Below are 25,176 nucleotides of genomic sequence, written 5' to 3' on the forward strand. Positions count from 1 at the left end.
GGTGTGGATATTTATTTATTGATTGATTGATTGCTCCTAGCGTTGTCCTTTCAGGGCTCAGCCTCCATCTTTCTGCTGGCAGGAAAACTGTAGGACTTTGTTACCCAAACTTGTCTTTTTAAACAGCTCAGCTTGAACTACCTGAGAGTTTGGGCATGTTGAAAATTTAGAAGCTGGTCAGCTGTTCTATCCTTGGCAGGACATAACCCCATAAAGCTAAGGCTACTGTAGCGGTGATCATCCAAACTTCCACCATTTATGGTAAGTTTAACTTGCACGACTGTATTTCCTAAATGGGTGACTCGTGTTACTGATTTTTGTTATTTTCACCATAACAAGACACTTCCAGGCAAACCCAGGGGCCACTCTACCAATGTTCTCGTTACTTATGTGGCTTTTTGGAAAGGGGTGGACTCTAGAAGTATACTAGAGGCATGTAAACAACTTACCATGCAAAACAAACTAGATTCCTTCTCTAGGTCCAGAGCAGCTTTCTCCCTTTCTTCCTAAGCTCTGGTGTTCATTTCATACAGCAAAGCCCATTGAAACATTGATCTAGTGATGAACATAGTACAGTTGTGTAAGTAAAGTTACCATAACAGTATATGTTCATCATATTGATAATTGCTGTATTAGCCTTGGGTGTATGGGTTATATTCTGCATAGGGTGTAAGAGCTGGCTATCTTCAAAAGTTTTAGACCACCTTCCACATGGCCAAACTGTCAGTCGGTTCAGCCTGTGCTCACTAAAAAAGACAAGTTTGGACACCAAGCGCTTCAGAGCCTTTCTGCCACAAAAGAGTACGCTCCTCCTTTCAAGGGTCAGTGGTCAGACAGCGCTGTTCCTTTGATGGGCAGATAAGTTCCCTTTTTGAGAAAGAACTTCCATTTTAAAATATTGTTTGTTTAATAACACTTTCCTGTTCAGAAGAACTATTTTAAATTAGGAGTTTGTGTTTCAACAGACTGTCACAAGTCGGTATTGTAAATGAAAGCAATATTTTTCCTGTTAGTTTAAAAGTTGTTTAAAGTAATGCAAAAAAACATTTTTTTTTAATGAAGAAATTATTTATTTCACTTTTTTGGGCTAACAAAGTGTTTTAAAGTGCTTTTTACTGTGTTTTGTGTGAAAAAATGTGAATTTTGAAGACTTTTGCTGCTTGTTTTCCCTGGCAAAGAGGCACCATTTTCAGCTTGATCACTGAACAAACTGTCGGTCCCACAGAGAGTCCTTCTTCCAGTGACAAAAGAAAAAGTTAAGCAAACAGCCTTTGCCACCACAACAGGCTAGCAACTTCTCTCTGCCACAGGTGGGTGACTCTGCTATGGCCATTAGTTGTACATCAGACCACTCATCTTTTACCCCGCATCCCTCTGGGGGTTAGTCACATCCTTTGCAGCTTTTAGGTCCCCTCAGAGGGCAAGGGAGAGCCACTCTTCGGTCCTGGGAAATGGAACTGGGAAGGTGTCCCTGTTGTGTCAGAATGCTGCGCCCATCCCTGGGGAAGCTGCTACTGCCATTAGTAACACTTTTGGCCCTATTTTTCCTGTCAAAAACGAACACAAAAGCAAGCAAGTATGTACCCCTGCTCAAATTCCTTTGGGTAGGTGTAGTTTACTGGGACTGGCCCAGGGTTAATTCAGGCTGATGATCCTTCTTATAAAGTAGATTCTGGCAAAAGAAAGAAGGATTATTTTTTTTCCTAAAGAGTTTCAAGAGTCTGAATGTGGACAGGAAGATGAATGAACAGGTACAAGGTTTTCTCTTCAGATTTCTGATTCACACTTGGAGGAGAGCTTATCTCCTGGGGGGGCCCTTTCTCTGAGACTACTAAAAGAATGTTTCAGTGCAGTAGCATAGCTAGGGTAGGGCAAGAGGGGCAAATGCCCTGGGTGCAAAGTTTTGGGGGTTCGACTAGCTCATCACAATCTTTCATTAATGCAGTACTGGCTTTTAAAAGCTGGTAAAGCAGTTTGCTACAGTTTTAAAAGTGAAATAAAAATTATGTTCTGTTTTAACTAAAACCTGAGTGCTATTGTGCTCCATGCAGGCAGGGTATAAACTGTAGCAGTTTAAAAAGGAGATTTTTTTTTTAACTAGAGCACAGGTGCTGTAGTGCTCTGTGCAGCCAGGGTATAAAACGTATAAACTCAATTTAAAAGAAATTATGTTGATGAAGGGTTTGGGGCAAGGCAAAGTAAAGGGACCTGAGTGGTTGGGGCAGGAGGGAGGTGAGTGTGTTGTGCATTTGGCCATTTTTTGCTCTTCAGTGGAAGATCTGGGGGATATAGGGGGTGTAGATCTAACTGTATGTAATAAGCTGGTTGCTTATTGCCTTATTACAGTGAAGTGTTTTTTTCCCTCTTCAGTAGAATAGCTTGGGGGAGGACCGTAGTGCTAACTGCAGTAAGATGTTTTTTTCAGTTGAAGAGTGTAGGGGGGCGCCAGTTACCATAGCAGCCCAGGGTGCTGCTTGAATCAGCTACGCTTCTGTGCCAGATATTTCAGGGGGAGAACAGTGAGCTTTCTCAGTTCCTCTGAAAATACTATGAACAGTTACAGAGGGAATATTTCTAGAACCTTCACCAATTCTTCCACTGTTGTCATCTTTGGAAGATGTCTGTGTTACTGCTTGCAATGTTCCTGATATTCCACTGGGTGATAACTAACTGGCCTAAACAGAAAATATCACATAATGATTTGAAGTGTAGTAAGTTCTAAGAAATGACAGTGGTGCACTTTACAGGACATCACTGAAGCAGGAAATTCTAAGTATAAATGTAACAACAGCACTAAACAACAGAGAGCATCAAACATTTGGGAGGAGCCCCCCTTCTGGGTCCTTTGGTTGGATTCATCCATTCCACATGTCAGAACTGAAAAGTTCCAATGTGTGGACATGCAGCTGTGGCAATGTACACGGTGACATACCATGTTAACTACGTAAGGGTGCTTATCTTATTGGTTCAACCACTGTAGAGCACTTTCCTACAAATCAAGAAAAAAACAGTGGAAGGGTGCGCAGTGGTATCTGATTTAGTATTTGATTACTAGCTGATTGGCTGGCACGTTTGACATTTGTAGCCTTCTATCATGTTACATGCACTAACATTTTATATAGTTAAAATTTGTTTTTGGTGTTTTACTGAATTTTTGTTGAAGGCTTATGAGGGAAAAATTGTTTAATTTTTAAACATGCAGTAGTTTTTTTTCACAACACAAATGAATACATTCATTCTTGCCGTTGAACAGATAAATACAACTGGATTAGTCTCTCTGGTCTTGATTAGTGTTCTGTCTTGTAACATTAATAGCCTTAGTGATGCGTCAAAGAGGGCCTGAATATTTGCTTACACTTGTGTTGTAAAACCACATTTTTTATGCCACAAGAGTCATATTTAATGAATAATGAACAGTGATTGATATTTAGAAGTTTATACACTGTGTGAGCGTTCCTCTACAGACGGGCTGGGAAGGAAGAGCAGGGTAGCTATCCTTGTAAGAAGAAATGCACCATTTCATATAAAGCAATGGGTAATAAATGGACTGGGTAGATATATTATGATCAGTGATATACTTACAGGACAAGAATTCACTTTGATAAATGTGTGTCTAACCATCGCCCCTGGTACCTCGATAAGGGAGATAGCAACTTTAATTCGAGAGTGAATTTCATGACAGCAGGATTAGTCCTATGTGTGAGTGATTGGAATTTGGTCTTGTCCCAGATAGAGATATGTAGTGGACCAGGAAAATTATTTCTGTTCTCTGCTGGCAAAACCTTTTAAGAAGTATACCACCATGTTTGGGATTAAGGATGTACATTTTTATGTCCTTAACAGTAAACTTTTATCTATTATTCACTTCACTTTTAGGTATTTTCAAGGATAGATGCAATTTTTTTTACTCATGAACATAGCAATTTGTTGTACCTATTTGAATATTACCCGATAGCACTCTGTGATCACACACCAGTCAAATTAGTATTACATTTTGCAACTTCGTGCAGAGATACTGGAGGGTTAATACTATGCTGTGCACAGGTGATGCTTTTTAGGGTAAATTATACGCCATATTCAGCAGGACAGGATTTAGGGACACCTATACCCAAGTGAAAGTGGCAGGAGCCTGGCATTATTTATAACGGAGCATGCAGAGAGGGTAAATTATACGCCATATTCAGCAGGACAGGATTTAGGGACACCTATACCCAAGTGAAAGTGGCAGGAGCCTGGCAGTATTTATAACGAAGCATGCAGAGAGGGTAAATTATACGCCATATTCAGCAGGACAGGATTTAGGGACACCTATGCCCAAGTGAAAGTGGCAGGAGCCTGGCAGTATTTATAACGGAGCATGCAGAGAGGGTAAATTATACGCCATATTCGGCAGGACAGGATTTAGGGACACCTATACCCAAGTGAAAGTGGCAGGAGCCTGGCAGTATTTATAATGGAGCATGCAGAGAGGGTAAAGATTAGTGAAATAACCAAATTAGAAAACCTGCAGCAAGAGATGTTTAGTTCAAACTGAAATAAGTAAGGGAGTGCCTGGACAGAAGATGGGTCCAAGGGGCTTAGACAGCAGCTGGACACTTTGCTTACATATAAAGTTGACCAAGCTGGGATGATCTAAGAGATTTTGGCCAATCCTGAATTAATAGTAAGCAAGTAGCTTTAAAACATAGGAAGCACAGGAGTTGGACAGACACATCTGGCAAATAAGAAACCTTGAATTTCTCCCCCAGGATTTTTCTGCAGTTTTTTTTCTTTACAAATTATGCTGTATTATATTCCGAGGAAGTGCAGGAAGATACTGTAGCAGAGAATATTCTGTGTTATTTACCATCCCTTCCTCTGGGTACTTTGGATTGGGAGGATAATAAATCAAATCAACTACATGGGTGTGGGTCTTCTAGGGAGCCGCACTAGCAGACTGATGGTACCCTCAGATTTCCAAGATCACATCTTTAAAAGCCAGCTGAAAGAGGATGACCGTGGAGTTAGTCTCCTTTCCCTTCAGAGGTAGCCAGATGAAAGGAGAAGGGTGGAAGCCAAACTATAATAGCAATTATGCACTTTAAGGAATTGCCATACAGTGAGAAGCCTTCTGGGATCAAGTGCGCAATGAATAGCAGGACTGCTTATTCTTGGTCATCACACACAAAAAAAAAAATGGCCTCACAATATTCAGGCTGTGAAGGTGGGCCCAAAGAGAGACAGAGACTCGTATCTTCCAGTAACCCAGCACAAAGAACTTTTCACTCTAACATGTAGTGGGCAGTTGCCAGGTGGTGGGCAGACCAAGACTGTGCACATGCTAAGGGGGCATGCAGACCTGGACCTCTAATTACACCCAAATTTCCAGTGGTAAGATCCTGCATCCATGGCTCATGTTTGCACTAAGAATCAAAAAGCATTTAATGTCTGTCTCCTGCTTGGGCCATGGATGCCTGCGTGTGTTCACCTGATGGTTCCTCAGCAACTAGGAAATTATCAACATAATTAATATAACATCTGCATGAAATCCTACATGAAACCTGTGCACTGAGTAACCCTGTTCCACTTCTGGATGGCCTAAGATGCTACTGCTTTTGATCTGGCTGAATGGCCCCAGACTAAAAATGATCAGTTGGGGGATGGGTGGTGTAGATACTTTGGTATGTAATGAATGGCCCAGGGCAGGATCTTGGGACAGACTTCTTTCAGGCCACTGGTTTGCCACTGCTTTGGTGAGTTTGAACCAACTCAAATCCCTTGCTAACCACAGAAGTTTTCATCCCTGCAGTACCTAGAGACAGTGCAAGATGTGGGCAGACTTATCCTAGGAGACCTAGGATTTGATCAGTCTTCTGAAATAATTTTTTTTATGCTGAAACACCACACTTCACTTTGGGCCATGAAAGGCAACCACCTTCAATCCCATGAGGTGCTTCCTTCCACTGTCCAGTAAAAGATTTGTAAGAGTTTAAAAAGTCACAATAAAGTAACCTTTACTAGCTGTAGCAAGAATCGAGAATCAAAACATGCAAATGGTTAAAGGAAATAAAAACAATAAATACAAGGAATAAGCACAGTTATATAATTGAAACAATACTTCGTTGCACATGTTGTCATGGATACCTCATCATCACTAAGCACTGGAACTTCAAAGAAAAAGATGCTGAACAGGATGAACCGGGCCACATGAACCATTAGATAAAGTCCTTAATGATAGATTATTACTTTCTATATTTTGTTTTCCCAGCCACCTCTTGTAGCCTCCTCAATGCTTTTATTGTGTTGTAGTCTCAATAGTTAATAGTTCTGGGACTTCTTCACCTGCTTTTTATATAAAATTACCTTTACTGTTGAATCGCTACTTTTTTTGGCATTCTGATTTTGTTATACCCTTTATCCAGAAGTATAGTATGTAGGTAGTTCTGAATGTATTCCCTCCTTTTTTCTGACAAGGTAGTAGGTTGTGTTCTGAAACCTCTATTTATTTCATCTCCCTTTAAACAGTTCTGAGTTTATATTGCAGCACACTTCTGTATATTGGGTTTGCATGGAATCCTAACTGTACTTGCCTTTTTAGGTTTACATTTGCTGTCTCTAAGGTGGTTATGACTTCATAATCATGCCTTAAATGAGACGACTTCTGTCAGTGGTTTAAAACGATTAACCAGATTTTTATAATAAATGCGTAGTGACTACCATTATTTTGCCTGTTGTTAAAGTTTAGCTGTGGTTAGAGTCAGTCCTGCATTCATTATTATGACGTAAAATCACAGTTTCTTTTTTTCCACTCTAACAGGAGAGTGTTCAGTTTCTTTCCATAGTTCTACCAGTAATTTTAATTGGGCAAGTGAACTGGTTCTTTAATGACCCTCTTTAGCAGTTTCCCAGCCACATGACCTGGGGTAGAAGCAGCCTATATGGGCTATGTAAATTAATTATTCAAACAGCATTTTTTTTTAAGTTGTGAAACTGGAATACCCATAGGAAACCACAGAGACATGTAGACAACATCCAGACTCTACACGGACAGTGGCTGAGGATCAGGACCAAATCTCTGACACCTGCTGTATGAGCAGAGATCTTAATCAGTGAGTTACAGTGCTGTCTAATTATGACTAAATCAAGCTCTTATTTGTATGAAAAGTTGAAATGTGATTTTAACCCTGTAGATATAATTTAAATATATAACATGTCACTATTAATAATTGTGAAGTATCTTTCCATGTTGTTCTCCAGGGCTTTTAATTGCTGTGATTGGTTCTTCATGTCTTCCCCAGAATTAGAAGTATGACCAGTCTACAAGGTGGGCAGAAGCCCTTGATAGCAGTGTGCCAGATGACTGCCACAGATGACAAGGAGAAGAACTTTGCCACTTGTGTACATCTGATAAATAAAGCACATCAGAGGGGAGCTAGTGCAGTGTTCCTACCGGAGGGATTTGACTACATTGGCACTAGCACAGAACAGACACTCAGCCTCGCCGAGCCATTGGAGGGTGACCTTATCCAGCACTACAGCAAGCTTGCCAGGTATGAATGGCACTTTACGATGCTCGTTGGATTTGCAGTCCGCTGTTGAGCAGTGAATATTTTAACATTTTTCAGTATAACATACTACACAGTCCCCACACATGGTGCATTTGGTGTTTCAGCACTAAATACTGATGCAAGTATTTGTACAGTAGTAAAGTGGCCTCATGTCAGTCAGCCTTTATCAATAATTATCAATTATTAACTCATAATAACTAACTTATCAATAATTTGCCATGGTTAAGCATGCAAATCCAAATGTCACCATTAGCTATTCTTTCCAGTCTTTATTCTAAGTTTGATTTAACATTCCATGTTAACCAAAAACATTTAAATGCACAAACAAACAATTTCCAACCTAATTCGAGACCCGGCATTAATCAGTAGCCTTATTGTTTTGTTTTCACTATTGCACAAGTCTTAACAACTAGACCAGTGACTTCTCAGCTTGTATTGTTGACTACTTTATTGCTTTGTTTTGTGTCAATGTCCTCCTCACACTTATTTTCCATTATGACATCCCTAACATCCCCTTTTTTGTTACAATGGAGTTCTATTTCTGATCTCTCAGTTCCATATTTCAGTCTGTGTAATAATCAATGTTAAGTTGTCAAACTCCCCTTCATTCTTGCTGGATGGGTTCGGCACTTGCTAAGCTCGAGAGCTAATTTTACCAGCTTGAGGCAACCCTATATCCCATGATGCAATGCGTGACTATCCCAGATCTCGTTTGCCGCTTCGTGAAGAGGTCTCCTTTTACCAGCTCAGGTAAAATTTAGTAGTTTTGTATTAAAAGTCAGTCAGGAAAATTTCCATTTTCCTTATTTCCTTTTCTTAGCAGTTAAGTACCTACCTGTCTTGCCCTATATTACCTTTCTATTTGTATTAGGGATAGTTTTTCCTACCTTCAGGCCTTAAGCCTCCCTTCTATTATTTTTCTGTCAGGAAGTCTGTGTGTCTTAGTCAGTTTTCCCCACCTTTATTAGTTAACTGTGTGACTGGTGTGTATCTGTGCTTTTTGTGTTGGCATACCATGTCAAAAGAAGTAAAGGTCTCAGGCTTCAAGATGTGTGACTCGTGCTGTCAGAAAATGTCTCTGACAGACGGTCACACTTCTTGTGTGTACTGCCTGGGGCCTTTACACCAGCAGGACTCCTGTGCTATTTGTCACTCCTTCAGCCAGAGAGTCCTGCAGGAACGTAGAAATAAATTAATTCTACGTGGCTTGTTGAAGCCAGAGGGTTCCCCGACCAAGACTGGGTCGGCAAAGCCCTCTAAGCCACCTAAAGCCCAGGCTGTGGCTCCTAAGCCTTCGGTGGTGGCTCCGACTCCTTCGGAGTCCAGATCGGCTCCGGCCAGAGCCGATCTTTCTATCTCTGAGGTGGTGGTATCGGTGCCGCCTGGCTCCGATACACTTGCACCTATGTCGATGTCGGCTCTGGCCGGAGCCGACGTATCCTTGACCAGGACTGGTGCCGATAAGCTGTCGGCTCCATCTGGAACCGAAGGGTCTTCGGCTCCGATGGCTCTTTCCAAGAAGAGATCTTGGTCCCCTTCCCTGGAGTCGATTCGCCTGGCTCCGGGATCTCCTCTACTTTCGGAGCGGAGCCATCGGAGCTGATCTTCAAGGTCTTCCAGGCTGTCAGACCATGACTTGGGGAGGGTGGTAAGTAGACTGCTGAAGTCACAGGCACTGGCCCAGATGCTCCATAGCCCGTCTCAGCAGATGACCACTATCCCTCATCCCCCTGAAATTCCTCCTCCGACTCTCCTTCAGAGTTCGGAGCCGGAGCTTCTCGGAACGTTGACCGTGGGTGTGCCGGAGCCGATACTTCCCCTTTTGGCTCCGTCGTCTTCAACTCCGATTTCCTCCACGAGACCTTCCTTGGAGGGATCCGGTCGTCGAGTCTCCCTTGTCGGCTCCGAGGGGGCGAGTGGCATCGGACCCTTCTCTGACCCCACTCTCCCTCTTGGAGCTTCGGCATTGGTGAGCTCGGCACCGACATCGGCCTCGGAGCCTTCTCTTTCGGTGGGACCGGGGATTCCTGTCTCTTCGGAGCGGGAGTCTTCTGGCCTCCCTGGGAGGGGAGCCTTTGAGGTGATGAGGAGTGTTCTAGCCCCAGAGCTGAGTCAACGGTCAATTCCATTAGCTCCTCCCTCTTTGGTGCCTGTTGATGTCTCTTCCCATTCTCTTGCTCCCGGACCCAGAGATCCATCGCCCCAGGTTTCCCCATTGGGAAGAACTTCCTCTTCCGAGGTTTCTCCTGATCCTTCCGGAGAACCCCCGCGTAAGAGGACGTGCAAGAGAAAGCACACAGACTAACCCCGAGTCTACGACATCAGATACCAACTTAGATGAGTCGGAGGGTTCCCCACGGTCCCCCTCTGAGGATGTCTCCTTTTCAGACATCCTGGAACTCCTTAAACAGAGGGGGAACTGGCCTCCCATTAACCCCTCCGAGGATGAGTCGGTATACGTGGAGGCTTTTGGATCTCGACCCTCCACCTCCTGGGTGTCTCCGCCTTTCGACCCGCTCATGCAAGTGGTGGCTCGAAAGGTGTGGGCGGCCCCGGATTCTGTGGAACCAGTCCCCAGAAGGCCTTCTAAATTCATCACGGCCCCCGCAGACAAACAGTTTCTCACCAAGGGTGTCCCTGTTGATGCCATGGTGGTGGCGGCTGCCACCAAGAAGGAACTTGCCGATCCTTCTGTACCTGTCCATCCTCCTAACAAGGACTTTAGGACCATGGATAGGTACGGTAAGCGGATGTTTTCTTCAGCGACCTTCGCTATGCACTCGCTGAACTATCTTTGTCACTTTACCCGGCTTCAGAGAGACATTCTCAAGGAACTAGGTGAGGTAGTTCAGGATCCGTCAGCTGCTGGGGCTCAAGAAAAGATTGCCTCACAGCTCGGAATCCTAAATTCTATAACTAACTCCTCCATGCGGCTCATTTCTTATGCAGCCGATGGGGCGAGTAGAGCCGCAGGCACAGGAGTGGCACTTAGGCGTCAGTCCTGGATGCGGCTTTGTAATTTCGCGGACCCCTTTAAGGCGTCCTTCACTAATACTCCCTTCGATGGTTCGGCTTTGTTCGGGCCTCAGGTGAAGGACACATTGACCAGGTGTGAGCAAGACGGCAAGACTCTTTTTGCCGTAGGAGTCCATTTCTCCACCCCTTCAAGACCCTATCCCAAAGGTCAGAAGGGAGGGAAAATGTGGTTCCGTAAATCTCAGGGAGTTACGCCGGACGCACGTGGTCAGTTTACCCCCAGAGGCAGAGGGGGTAATAACAATAGACGCCGCCCTAGGGGCAGAGGGGGTCCGCAGAATCAGGGCAGCAGAGAGCCTCTCTCTGATAAACCCTTCCAGCATCCCTGAGGTGTTGCCCGGCTGTTCACCCTTGGAGGCAGTCGGGGGAAGATTGTCGCTGTACCCAACAGCCTGGCGTTCCCTTTCTCAAGACAAACGGGTACAGTCGATCATATCCGAGGGTTACAGTATCCCTTTCGTGAGATATCCTGCTCCTCATCAGTCCCTCCCGGACGTTTCACCTGGTCTAAGGGAGTTGGCAAAGCTGGAGGTATCAAAGCTCCTAGCAAAAAGAGCCATCCAACTAGTACCAGCAGACCAGGTAGGATCCGGAATCTACTCAAGATTCTTTTTGGTTCCCAAAAAGACAGGAGATTGGAGACCAATTTTAGACCTCAGCAAACTAAACAAGTTTGTCAAGAAGGCAAGGTTCCGGATGGTCACGCTTCAGTCCATTCTACCCTTTTTGGGCAAGGACAACTGGATGTGCTCAATAGACCTTCAGGATGCGTACTATCACATAAAAATTCACAGGCGCTCCAGAATGTTTCTCCGCTTTCGGCTGGGACCAGTCATTTTCAATTCAGAGCCCTGCCCTTTGGTCTCACTACAGCCCCCAGAGTGTTTACCAAATGCATGGCAGTGGTCACGGCTCACCTGAGACGTCAAGGTTTCCAGGTGTTTCCGTATCTAGACGACTGGCTCCTCTCTGCCACCACCAGGCATCAACTTCTCAAGGCCAGGGACTACACTCTTCACATCTGCAACCAGTTAGGGATCTCTATAAACTTCGAAAAATCTTCATTGTCTCCTTGCCAATCTATTACCTTTATAGGCGCAGAATTAGACACTGTCGGGATGTCAGCAAGACTCACAAACCAAAGAATTCTGGACATCCAAAAGTATGTTTGGATCATACTACTCAGCAGAAAGATCAGGGCCAGATTTGTCCTGAAGGTGCTAGGTCTTATGGCTGCGGCCATTGTACTGCTTCCTTTAGCTCGCTTCCACATGCATCTTCTGCAGTGGATGTTGTTTACCCAGTGGTCATTCCAGCAGCTTCCCATGCGCCACGAGATCTTAGAGACGCAATCTTGCAAGAGTCACCTAACCTGGTGGATGTCCTGTCCACAACTCCATCAGGGCCGACTGTTTGTTCCCCCAGTTCCGGTTGCCATAGTCACTTCGGATGCCTCTCTGATCGGGTGGGGGGGGGGCATTATCAGGGCAGGATGGTCCATGGGACTTGGCAACCCATAGAATACCATCTGCACATAAATGTCCTAGAGATGAGAGTGGTGCTTTTAACGTTGCAAGCCCTCGGCGACTTTCTTCCGTTAGGGACTATTGCAGTTAAGACTGGCAATGGGCAATCTCCTCTCATCGGTTTCTGATAGCAACGCATATCCCAGGGAAATCCAACCTCTTAGCGGACAGACTGAGCAGAGCTATTCTCATGCCACACGAGTGGTCTCTCAAACAATCAGTAGTGGACGGGATTTTTCAGAAGTGGGGCTTCCCTTGCTGCGACCTTTTTGCTACACCCCAAAACAGCAAATGCCCAGACTTCTTCTCCCTCTTTCCACTACCAGGCCATCCCCCCAGAGACGCTCTAACCCAGGATTGGCCCCGGGGACTTCTTTATGCCTTTCCTCCATTCCCGCTGATACCTCAAGTGATTCAGAAAGCTACCGTCTTGAGAGCCAAATTGATTCTCATTGCCCCTTACTGGCCTCGACAAATTTGGTTTTCGTCCCTACATCGTCATCTCTTGGTTCAGCCTTGGCATCTGGATCCAATTCCAGATCTTCTGACCCACCATTCGGGTCATCTGCACCAGGCCATTCATTCTCTCAACCTCACTGCTTGGTTGCTCCACTTCCCTCCTTAGCCAGGCTTCCTATGATTTCTAATCCCGTGCGAGATATCATAGTAGCTTCTCTAAAGTCCTCTACCAGAAGGATTTATGCTAGTAAATGGCAGCGTTTTTCCTTCTGGGCAAAGTCTAGGGACATAGATCCCTTTACTGCTCCAGTGCAGTCAGTCTTGGACTTCCTAGCTGAGATTTTTCAATCGGGTTCTTCTTCCTCGACAGTTAAGGTTCAGCTGGCAGCGATCTCAAATTTTCATGTTGGCTTAGCGGATCAAAACAGAATGTCTTACAAGCTTTGCAAAGCCTTTCTTAGAGGGATTTTTCTGCTGAAACCCCCAGTCAAAGATCCCCCTCCGGAATGGGACCTGAATTTAATGCTGGCATCCTTGATTCTGTCCCCCTTTGAACCGGCTGCTACATGCTCATTAAAATTTCTTTCCTGGAAGACGATTTTTCTGGTTGCTGTCACTTCAGCCAGGAGGGTGTCTGAACTTCACGCTCCCTGTGTCCGTCCCCCATACTTGGTTTTCCACAAAGACAGAGTGTCTTTAAGAACTAATCCAACTTTTTTGCCCAAGGTTGCTTCCCAGACGAATATTAACCAATCTATTGAATTGCCAGTTTTTTTCCCTAATTATTCTGACAGAGCGGAACAGAAACTTCATTGTTTGGATGTCCATCGCCAACTCAGATATTACTTGGACAGAACTAAACAATTCAGAAAATCTGATCAACTGTTTCTTTCTTATGCAGAAAACAGGAAGGGTCTTCCGGTCTCCAAGGTGACCTTATCCAGATGGCTGTCTTCTATCATTTCTCATGTTTATCTCCTTAGGGCAAGCAACTGCCCTAGAAACCAAACGCACATTCTACCAGGCGCCTAGCCACTTCCACAGCATTTCAGGATAGGCTACCTATTGACACCATTTGTGCGGCAGCCACTTGGGCCACTCCTCACACCTTTGTCTCTCATTACAAATTGGACTTGGCCTCCAGGGACAGAGCTAGGTTTGGTTCCACAGTTCTCAAGAGTCCGTTCCATTGAGCCACCCAGGATAGAGGTGCTAGGGACTCGGTCCCATCCAGCAAGAATGAAGGCGAGTTTGACAACTTAACATTAAGAAGTTATGTACCTACCATAACGTTCCATGTTAGTTGTCTTCTCGCTTCTTTCTTAAGGCCCTCCCTCCTTCCCCCTAGCCTGGACAGACCTTGAAGTTGTACTCTTCTCTGGGTACAGTTCATTCTTTCTATGGACCCCCAGTAGGAAGTGTCACTAGTCTCTAGTGGTTATTTGCTTTGTTTTCTTTCCACATTTAGTTCCTCTTCTTCCTTTCTGGGAAGAAGGTTACTGGCAGGGTTTTTTCATAGCTACCAAACGAGATCTGGGGTAGTCACGCCTTGCATCATGGGATATAGGGTTGCCTCGAGCTGGTAAAATTAGCTCTCGAGCTTAGCAAGTGCCGAGTCGGAGCCGAGGATCGGCTCCGAACCCATCCAGCAAGAAAGAAGGCGAGAGAAGACAACTAACATGGAACGTTATGGTAGGTACATAACTTCTTATTTTTACCTATCTTATGGATGATTTGTCTTTGTTTTTCCATTTTCTAATTATAGCTTTCATAGCCATTTGTTGTTTTGCTTTCGGCTTTTCCCGGTTAGGGGTTGCCACAGCGGAACTCCGGTCTGCTAATGATTGGCAGTAGATTTTTTTATGGATGCCGAGGTGCCAGCTCGATGCTCAACCTTCAACGAAGGCGCGCCCATTCTACGCATGTCTTTCGAAAGCCACTCGACCGTGGGGAGGACATGCAGACTCCACACAGAAGGCGCTCCAGCCGAGAATCGAACGGGAGAACCTCTTGCTCTGAGGCAACAACGCTACCGCTGCACCACCGCGGCTTGTTATTAGCACTAAATATAGCAATGGTTTCACCTCTTTAGTACGTTATTTTACACTAACTCAGCAAAACCATCTCTAAACTAAAGTTAAATTATTTTCCAAGTATAAGACTGAGCACACCATTCAAATTATTTTTGTACCGAAGCAAGTCCTAAAATAGATGCTTCCAAGAGCCGCTTTCTGGACCATCCCATCTCAAGCATATGTCTCTTGTCCACAGGAAAAAATTTCCAAGTCTCAAAGGGTTATAGAAATATTTATGCAATCATTTCCTTGCAAAAACTCTGAATTTTCTCAATTTAGTTCTTTATGTAGGATCAAGGCATATTTACCTCCATTTTAAGCTGTAGTATCTTTTTTTTTAAGTTCCCTTCATGGCATTTTTACTTTTTATACTGTATTGTCTTTTCAAATCTAATATTGCCTTATATGTTCAAGTTATTAATCTTTTCTGGTCTGACATTTCTGTTCTGGTCTCAAAATTTACTGTCTGTGTTGTAACAAATTTAATATCTAGTCCAGTGATGGTGAATCTATGACGTGTCAAAGGTGACACGCCACAATGATGTTCATCGTGTTACACTGCTGCAGTCATTACACTTGGGTTATCCTGCCGTCAGGCAGTCCAGCAGTCGGCCAGAGTTCCAAAGTCTTGGTCCGGCGTCGGTTGGCGTCGCTTCTTCCCTGATGTCAGTGCGCCAGGGGTATAGAAGATGCATCCGATGCCATTTTCTTCAGTCTTTCTTGCCGTGCGGTGCCCGAAGCAGAAGCAGTTCGCAAGTGCCGGTCGGCCGACTCCTGAGATTTTCGAAGTCGAATTTCAGATCTGAAGTCCCCATTGGGGAAACTTTTTTCTTGCCTCAGACCGATGTCAGAAAAAATTAATAATTGTACTTCTTGTAGGAAACAAATACCTCATAAGGACTTCCACTCTTACTGTATTCCATGCCTAGGCCCTGATCATGACGTCACTAGTTGTCGGTTTTGTGCTAGATTTAACAAACGCGCTATAAAAAGACGTTTTGATTTTGCTTTGCACTACTTTGGCCGAAGGTTCAATTATACTATGCCGTCGGATCAACCGACGACCCCAATTCCGAAAAAATGCAAAGACAAGGATAAAGACAGGCATCCGAGGTCCAAAACCAATGACGAAACCTCTTCTAGGCCAGTCGCCAGTTCTCAGGGAGGCGCTTTTGCAGCCCCTGACACCCGCTACCTCAGAGCCACAGGCCGCCTCTGACTCCAACGTGGAGACAACTAGGCCTCTGGAAACTCAAGGTATTGGGCCTACGGAAACTAATCCCTCAGATGGATCCGGAGCCGCTGAGCAGGCATCGGCTTCTGAGGGTGTTTTCAGACCTTCACAACTTACCATTAAAGCAACAGCCAAGACAAAATTGGATCTTAATTGATGAGAAGGATAGGCCTTTGTCCAGCATCTCAGTTAAGTATTGTAAAATCTGAGGAATGTTTGGGACAAGAGGGTCAAGGCTTTGAGCCTGGCTCCAGGCGCAGAATCTCTTCCATTTTTCTGAGTAAGCTTTCCAGGTGCTAGGCGTCCTGGCCTCCAAAATGACATCCATAACAGCTTTAGAGAGAGGTGTTGCCTGTTTGACTAATGAATCTGCCATGCAGCCAAGTTTAGGGTTTTGAGCTGACTGTGCAGGATCTGATTGTTTTGTTGAGTCAGAAGGTGTGGAATTTGAGGCAAAATACATGGTGGGCCTTGAGCTAAGTTCTTTAAGATTGGGTACCAGTGCTGGCATGGCCAGTCTGGAGCAATCAGGATCATCTGTGGTTTTTCTTGACACACTGAGCCCAAAAGGTTTGCCATCACTGATCGTCTCTGCATATCTGCCTGAAGTCTAACATTAAACCTGTGTATGCAAGTTGATCTGAGTGCAGTAATCCCAAAATTTGTCTGGCTTCCATACATTTTATTACCTCATCTTTTAACATCTGTTCCCAAAATGTTGGTACTTTGTTCATTCTTTTCCAAATACTTGTGACATTCTGTTCTGGGATTGTCTTGTCCCTATATGTACAGTGTAACCTACTAGTAGTTTTCTATTTTTCCAAGGTCTAACTTTAACAAAAAAGACTTGCTCAATAGTTCTATGAATGTAAGGTATTACATAATGTTCATTATATTCTTTTCCTAGATCTGCCCAAATGCCCACATGTGATCCTTCCATTACCTCTTTTGAGCTACTGTGCCTGTCATGTGCTTCCTTTTGGGCATATGCTCTGTATCCTGAATCAGTGTATTAATATAAGATGTGTGGCCTTATTGTATGCCTCCAAACATGGAAGTCCCAAACCACCTTGTTCCTTTTTCAGCATTACTTTTTCACATTGTACCCTTTCCCTTTTGCTGTCCCAAATAAACTCCTAATTTCCTTTCGAGATTCGTTCATATCTGATCTCTCAGTTGATGCATGTAAGCCTTACCTACACAAAGAACCAGCACCTCCAAAACATCTTAGTATCAGTTTCCGTAGTCTTGTTTAAAACTTATGAGTGATTTCTTCCCACATTTCTTTAGCTGCTTGCTCAACTATCTGCTTCAGCCAAATTCTCAATTATCTCATACTGTCATGACCTACAAAAAGGGGAAGCTTTGTACCAAATCATGTGTTTGGGGCACAGTTCATTACTATACCCTTTGTTTTTGCTCCATTTATTTTAAATTCTGCTAAATAATTTAGTTTGTTCAGTATAATTTTTAAGTCATGTTCTAGACTGGTAAAAATAGCCTTTCTCATTTCTATTCCTCCATCCGTTCACAATTCCTTTTTCCCATTTTTTGCACACATGGGGTCGGGGTGTCACATGAATAGTGACGTTGGATTGTCTTGTGTCCCTCTCCCTGGCATACAGCTGTAAATATGACAGAGAGATGGTGAAATTGGGCAGCCCTGCCTAGTTCCTCTTATAAGGCTAAATGCTTTAAACAGCTGACCACCACACTACATCCTAGCTCGTACTCCTCTGTAGGTTTTAAATGTTAATTTTGTCTGAGTGTGGAAACCCAAATGCCTGAAAAGATCTCTTCAAAAATTCCAACATAGTCTGTCAAATGCCTTTTCAGTATCCAGACCTATTAACATTAGTATATTATACTTGTCCAGCGTATCATAGGTTCATAGGTTGGTACTAGGCTATCAGCCCTAGGGCCTATACAAGCTTAGCCATAACAATTCCCTGGCTATTTCTTCCCACACTATTTACTTCCCTGGATCCCTGTCTAGCAGGGCGACTGATGTGATCCCCGGGGTGAATTTCCTTTCTCCCATCCAATCGTCAAGGTTCCTTTTGAAGAGGGCCAAAGAGGCACTCTGCTTGGCATGTATGGGCAATCTATTCCAGAGTCTGGGGAGTCTCTGGGTCAGGAACCTATCCCTCCAGCATGTTTTGTTTGTGATAACAAGGTTTAGATCCCTGGAGCGTGTGGCTCTGAGGGATTGGGATTTCTTTAAGTGTAGCATGTCCAACAGCTCAGGGTTTGACATGGCCTTGTATGTTAAGCAGAGATAGTCTCTGAGTAGACGATATGCGACCGAGTATAGCTGGAGTTTTTTAAGGCGGTCAGCGTAGGGCATCTGCTTTAGGCCTGTGATTCTTTTAGTGAGGTATTTCTGCGGCCTTTCTGGTTGTTGCAGATGTCTTGAGAGGTACAAAACAAATGGGGCGTTGGATTCTATAATGGGTCTAATGAGGGATGAGTACAGTGGGACAATGACCTCCTTTTTTCTGGATGAAAAGCCCTTAGTGATGAGGTGTGCCACATAGAAGGATTTCCTGACTGTTGTGACGATTTGGCTATCGAAGGTGAGACCACTGTCCACCTGTGTCCCTAAGTCTCTTATCACACTTTCGGTGTTTAGTGTACTGCCACCTATATGGTAATTTGTGGGTACATGTTTTTTTCCCAAAGGGGATAACTGTACATTTCTTGACATTGAGCTTGAGCCCATGGCTCTGACACCAAGCATCTGTTTCTGTAAGGCCCTTTTGTAGAGTATCCACATCATTTGGGGATTCAATAATGGCTCCCAGTTTGCAGTCATCTGCAGACTTTGTTATCCAGAGTCCCTTAGTGTTGGCCTGTACTTCAGAGAAGTAGATGCCAAACAAGAGCGGTCCCAGGACTGAACCCTGAGGTACTCCACTTGTCTGGAGCTGGATTTGGAGTCTGCTACTTTTACAGTGTGGTTCTATCAGTAAGCCAGTTAGCAACCCATTGGGTGACGTAGGAATTAATGCCCAGATTAGTAAGTTTATCTATGATTCCAGAGTGGGGGATGGTGTCAAAGGCCTTGGCAAGGTCTAGATAGGCTGTGTGAACCACCTTACCCTTGTCCATGGTTCTGGAGATTCGAAGAAGTCAATCAGGTTCAGGAGACGGGATCGGCCCTTCACGAACCCAAATTAGGTGGGGTCCAGTGTTTCAAGGTTGCCAATGTCTTTGTTTAGAAGTTCAATGATAATACGCTCCATGGCCTTGCAGATGAAGCTTGTCAGACTGATGGGACAGTAGTTTCCGGGATCCAAGGTGGATCCCCCCTTGTGGAGTGGGATAACTGTAGCTCTGTGCCACTCAGTGGGCATGGAACCTGAGGTGAGGCTATGATTAAACATGACACTTAGGTGAGGTGCCAGTTCATATTGTAGTCCATGTAGTACACAGCTCGGGATGTCATCTGGTCCCATGGATGCTGTATTCTTAGGTTTGGAGAGTGCGTTTTTTACTTGTGTGGCCATTTATTACCGGAATTTGGCAATCTTCCGGTATTGAGATGGTAATATTGTCAAATATTTGCCTACCTTCTATAAACCCACAGCGATCCAAGTTTATTTGTGACAATATCTTTGTGCCCCCCCATTTTTTTTTTTTTTTTTTTGCTAAAATCATAAACCCTTGTAGTTATAATTCAGAATGGAAATGGTCTGTATCCTCTTGGATCAAGGAGATTTTCTCCCCTCCTTTGGCTTAAATACCTTCACTCCTTTCCAAGTCAAAGGCACATCCCAAACTAGAAAAACATTGTTAAAAGGTAGTATCCAGATTTTAATTATCTCCTGCTCCTTCTGTTTCCACAGTTTTAGTGATATCTCATCACTGTCAGGGGTTTCTGCTATTTTCTGTCTTCTCATTGCTTGTTTAATTTCAGTTTCCTTTATTTTTGATGTTAGTAACCCCCTTCTGTTTCTGTTAACTGACTAAAAGTTGTAACTGTCTAAAATATGTTACCATTTCCTATGCATTACTCTAACCCTTAACATCTTGTTAATAATTCGCCATTCTGGTCATAATTTTTTCCTGTGTCCATTTCTACCTACCATTATCATAATTCCTGATTTTAGTTATCATTCATTCTAACTTTTGCTGCCTCAGACATTGAGCCAGCGACTTGATTGCTGTAGGTTTATTGATAAAAAAAAGTTGATATAATGTCATTTTCATTTATTCCTCAACAAGTGGGTTCAGATCCATCAGATCCAGCTCAGCCACTTTTTCTACAGATTCTAGGATCCAAATCTCGAGCTCCTCCCTTATTCATAAGTTGGTACTAGGCTATCGGCTCTAGGGCCTATACAAGACTAGCCATAACAATTCCCTGGCTATTTCTTCCCAAAATATTTACTTCCCTGGACCCCTGTCTTGCAGGGCGACTGATGTGATCCCGGGGTGACTTTACTATCTCCCATCCAGTCGTCCATGTTCCTTTTGAAGAGGGCCAAAGAGGCACTCTGCATGACATGTATGGGCAGGCTAGTCGAGAGTCTGGGGAGTCTCTTGGTCAGAAACCTATCCCTCCACCATGTTTTGTTCATTGTGATGACGAGGTTTAGATCCCTGGAGTGTGTGGCTCTGAGGGATAGGTATTTCTTTAAGTGTAGCATGTCCAACACCTCTGGGTTTGACATGGCCTTGTATGTTAAGCGGAGATCGTTTCTGAGTAGACAATATGCAACAGAGTATAGCTGGAGTTTTTTTAGACGGTCAGCATAGGGCATCTGCTTTAGGCCTGTGATTCTTTTAGTGAGGTATTTTTGCAGCCTTTCCAGTTGTTGCAGATGTCTTTAGAGGTACATACAAAATGGGGCATTGTATTCTATAATGGGTCTAATGAGGGATGAGTACAGTGGGACAATGACCTCCTTTTTTTCTGGATGAAAAGCCCTTAGTGATAAGGTGTGCCACATAGAAGGGTTTCCTGACTGTTGTGGCGATGTGGTTATTGAAGGTGAGACCACTGTCCACCTTTGTCCCCAAGTCTCTTATCACACTTTCAGTGTTTAGTGTACTGCCACCTATGCCGTAATTTACGGGTACATGTTTTTTCCCAAAGGGGATAACTGTACATTTCTTGGCATTGAGCTTGAGACCATGACTCTGGCACCAAGCATCTGTTTCTGTAAGCCCCTTTTGTAGAATATCCACATCATTTGGGGATTCAGTAATGGCTCCCAGTTTGCAGTCGTCTGTGAACTTTGTTAGCCAGAGTGCCTTAGTATTGGCCTGTACTTCAGAGAAGTAGATGCCAAACAAGAGTAGTCCCAGGACTGAACCCTGAGGTACTCCACTTCTCACTTGTCTGGAGCTGGATTTGGAGTCTGCTACTTTTACAGTGTGGGTTCTGTCAGTAAGCCAGTTGGCAACCCATCGAGTGACGTAAGGATTAATGCCCAGATTAGTAAGTTTATCTATGATTTCAGAGTGGGGGATGGTGTCGAAGGCCTTGGCAAGGTCCAGATGGGCTGTGTGGACCGCCTTACCATTGTCCACAGCTCTGGAGACTAATTCTAAGAAGTCAATCAAGTTCAGGAGACAAGATCGGTCCTTCACGAACCCAAACTGAGTGGGATCCAGTGTTTGAAGGTTGCCAATGTCTTTGTTTATAATTTCTATGATAATACGTTCCATGGCCTTGCAGATCAGGCTTGTCAGACTGATGGGGCGTTAGTTCCCAGGATCCAAGATGGATCCCCCCTTGTGGAGTTGGATAACTGTAACTGTGCACCACTAAGTGGGCACGAAGCCTGAGGTGAGGCTATGATTAAACATGACACCTAGGTGAGGTGCCAGTTCGTTTTGTAGTTCACGTGCAAATGACACTAAAAAGCTATACTGTCTGATAAAAGAAACTTCTACCTACAATTCCAGCAAACTCACCATAAAAAACACAAAAATTCTGGGCAAGTATTAACCAACTACTACACCCAGGTCAATCCATTATGCCAAACCCACAAGGCACAGACCAGGAGAATTCCAAGCAAACTGCCAATGCCTTCAATACCTTTTTTACAGAGGCTATTCAAACACTTGTCAATCAGCCATCACCTCATAGCATAACTCTACCTGCCTCTAATACAACCCCACCTCCTCCATTTCAATTCCAACCAGTCCCAACAGCTTAAATTCTTACCCTTATCCAAAAACTGAAACCATCCTCTCCCTCAGCCGACCAACTACCCGCAGAATATCTACAAAAAGCAGCCAAATCCATTGCCTATCCCACTTCGATAATGATTAATAGTATCAACAGTGAATGACACATCCCAAAGATCTGGAAAATCTCCCACATTATCCCCCTTCATAAAGGTGGAAACTCTACTGAATTCTCTAACTACAGTCCCTTAGCCTTACTTTCTCCCTTAGCAAAAATTATGGAAAAATGCATCCATAGGCAATTACTTGACCACCTAATCCAAAATAACTTACTTTCCAGGTGTCAACATGGATTCAGGCCTTTCCACAGCACTACCACTGCCCTCCTTTCCTTTACTGACTGTATTAACAAAAAAACGTAACTATAATATGCTTTCATAGGTTGGTACTAGGCTATCGGCCCTAGGGCCTATACAAGCCTATCCGTAACAATTCCCTGGCTATTTCTTCCTGCACTATTTACTTCCCTGGACCCCTGTCTAGCAGGGTGACTGACGTGATCCCCAGGGTGAATTTCCTTTCTCCCATCCAATCATCAAGGTTCCTGTTGAAGAGGGCCAAAGAGGTGCTCTGCTTGACATGTACGGGCAGTCTATTCCAGAGTCTGGGGAGTCTCTGGGTCAGGAACCTATCCCACCAGCATGTTTTGTTTATTGTGATGACAAGGTTTAGATCCCTGGAGCGTGTGGCTCTGAGGGATTGGGATTTCTTTAAGTGTAGCATGTCCAACAGCTCTGGAGTTGACATGGCCTTGTATGTTAAGCTGAGATCGCTTCTGAGTAGACGATATGCGACAGAGTATAGCTGGAGTTTTTTAAGGTGGTCAGCGTAGGGCATCTGCTTTAGGCCTGTGATTCTTTTAGTGAAGTATTTCTGCGGCCTTTCCAGTTGTTGCAGATGTCTTGAGAGGTGCATACCAAACAGGGCATTGTATTCTATAATGGGTCTAATGAGGGATGAGTACAGTGGGACAATGACCGCCTTCTATGTGGCACACCTCATCACTAAGGGCTTTTCATCCAGAAAAAAGGATTTCCTGACTGTTGTGGTGATGTGGTTATCGAAGGTGAGACCACTGTCCACCTGTGTCCCTAAGTCTCTTATCACACTTTCGGTGTTTAGTGTACAGCTACCAATGTGGTAATTCACGGGTACATGTTTTTTCCCAAAGGGGATAACTATATATTTCCTGGCATTGAGCACTGTTCATCGATCTGTCCACGGCATTCAATATGGTAAATCACCAGATACTTATAAATATCCTCAAATTCCTGTCACTAGATGCACTTGCTATAAAATGGTATCACACTTTCGGTGTTTAGTGTACAGCTACCAATGTGGTAATTCACGGGTACATGTTTTTTCCCAAAGGGGATAACTATATATTTCCTGGCATTGAGCACTGTTCATCGATCTGTCCACGGAATTCAATATGGTAAATCACCAGATACTTATAAATATCCCCAAATTCCTGTCACTAGATGCACTTGCTATAAAATGGTTCCAGTCCTACTTAGCTAATAGACAACAGGCTGTGCTGTGGCATAATAATCTATCTACCCACCTCCCCTTCCCTCAAGGGTCCATATTAGGACCCCTCCTATTCCCACATTTCATCAATGACCTTCACTTAGTAATCCCTCAAGCTACATGTGTACAATACTGTTGCATTTAACATTTTACCTTAAATGAAGACAAGACACTTCTTCCTGTCTTTCAGTGGTATTTATTACACACGTGTGGGAGCCTCATGGAAAGTACCAGGGAGACTCCCCGAACAAAGGAATGCATAAGCTTATATGCTGGTGATACTGCTGACAGTACAAAAATATAAACTAGACCAATTAAATTAGTACAAAAGACAATTAACCAATCAGTGGTTTACCCATAGGCTTAAAGCAGTTCACATTACAACATCTCTAGGCAGAGAAAGAAAATTGGATACACTTCCATATAAGGCACATTTCCTGCTTTCAAGCAGGCTCCTGTTTTTCAGTACTTTTCCACTATACAGAGTTTACTCAGAGTTCGCAGTACAAAGTTCATCTCAATGCATACAAATTTTCACATACTCAATTTCCTTAAGCACATACTGTGGCCATTCATATTCTACTATCCCCCATTTGATGCTGTGTAAGCATCACCATTTAGTCTATCATACATTTGCCCTAAATCTGACATAACCATGTGGCTGGTTCCTTCAACATTGTCACACATTTTTAGTTCATCATTCATATTCATAACTGCAGGCATATAAAACTTTGGCAACTTTTTAGTAGTCTTAAAAGACATTAATTTCAAAATCAATGCTTTGATTAAAAACACAACAAGAAAAGCAACAAGAGCTAATACTATGATTAATAAAATTAACTTCAATAGTCCACCTCCCCAACTTGAGAACAGGTTGGTTAACCATGCCCACATTGAGTTATCGGCCTCCTTGGCCTTAGGGAGTTCGGAGACTCTCTGGATGAGTTCAAGATGACTTTCAATTTCGTGTTGATTGTCAGGAATAAATGTACAACACTCCTCCTCAATTAAAGCGCAAGTTCCGCCTTTCACCGCTATGGTGAAATCGAGAGCCATACGATTTTGGAGAACTACAGCTCTCATAGCAGTCAGTTCATCAGTCACTAGTTCTAAAGCAGAAAATGTGGCATTGCTTAATACTTCAAGCAATTTAGACAGTATTCTCAGTTCCAAAATTGTTTTTACTGCTCCGTATGCTGGAATTATACCAGCCCACCATATAACGTCATCACCCAAGTCCATATGAGATAGTCCTTTGGCGCCAGCAGGAGCTAGGTCATGATGATAAATCCATGAAGCATCAATTTGGTCTACCGGATTGGCAGGCATTTTAACCTCTCGAACGTTCCGAATTTTTTTCTCGAGGTAAAACAGGTGTATGTCGGATGGCTGGGACTAAACCTAAGAAACAGTTACCAGACTAGTTTCCTGGTAGCCATTTATAGGCTCTTCTACCATACACAAAATAACTATTTTCCACCTTAGTGGTGATATTACTATTTATATAACCTTGTTTAGAATGAAACACCTTCTTATCGATCAATCCCAGCTGTTGGTATACAACGGAA

General features: G+C 43.7%; 1 protein-coding gene across 2 annotated transcripts in view; it reads left to right on the plus strand.

Moving 5' to 3' along the window:
- The window catches only part of NIT1 (nitrilase 1), a 250,727-nt gene that overhangs the window by 68,798 nt on the left and 156,753 nt on the right, over positions 1-25,176 (plus strand). For both annotated transcript variants that reach the window (XM_044089966.1, XM_044089967.1), the window contains one exon: positions 7,278-7,529. In XM_044089966.1, coding sequence (XP_043945901.1) covers positions 7,278-7,529 — 252 coding nt within the window. The remainder of the gene's footprint in view (positions 1-7,277; positions 7,530-25,176) is intronic.

This window comes from Protopterus annectens, chromosome 12.part0 (genome assembly GCF_019279795.1).
Source record: "Protopterus annectens isolate FY-2018-M chromosome 12.part0, PAN1.0, whole genome shotgun sequence".
NCBI classification, from domain to species: domain Eukaryota; kingdom Metazoa; phylum Chordata; order Ceratodontiformes; family Protopteridae; genus Protopterus; species Protopterus annectens.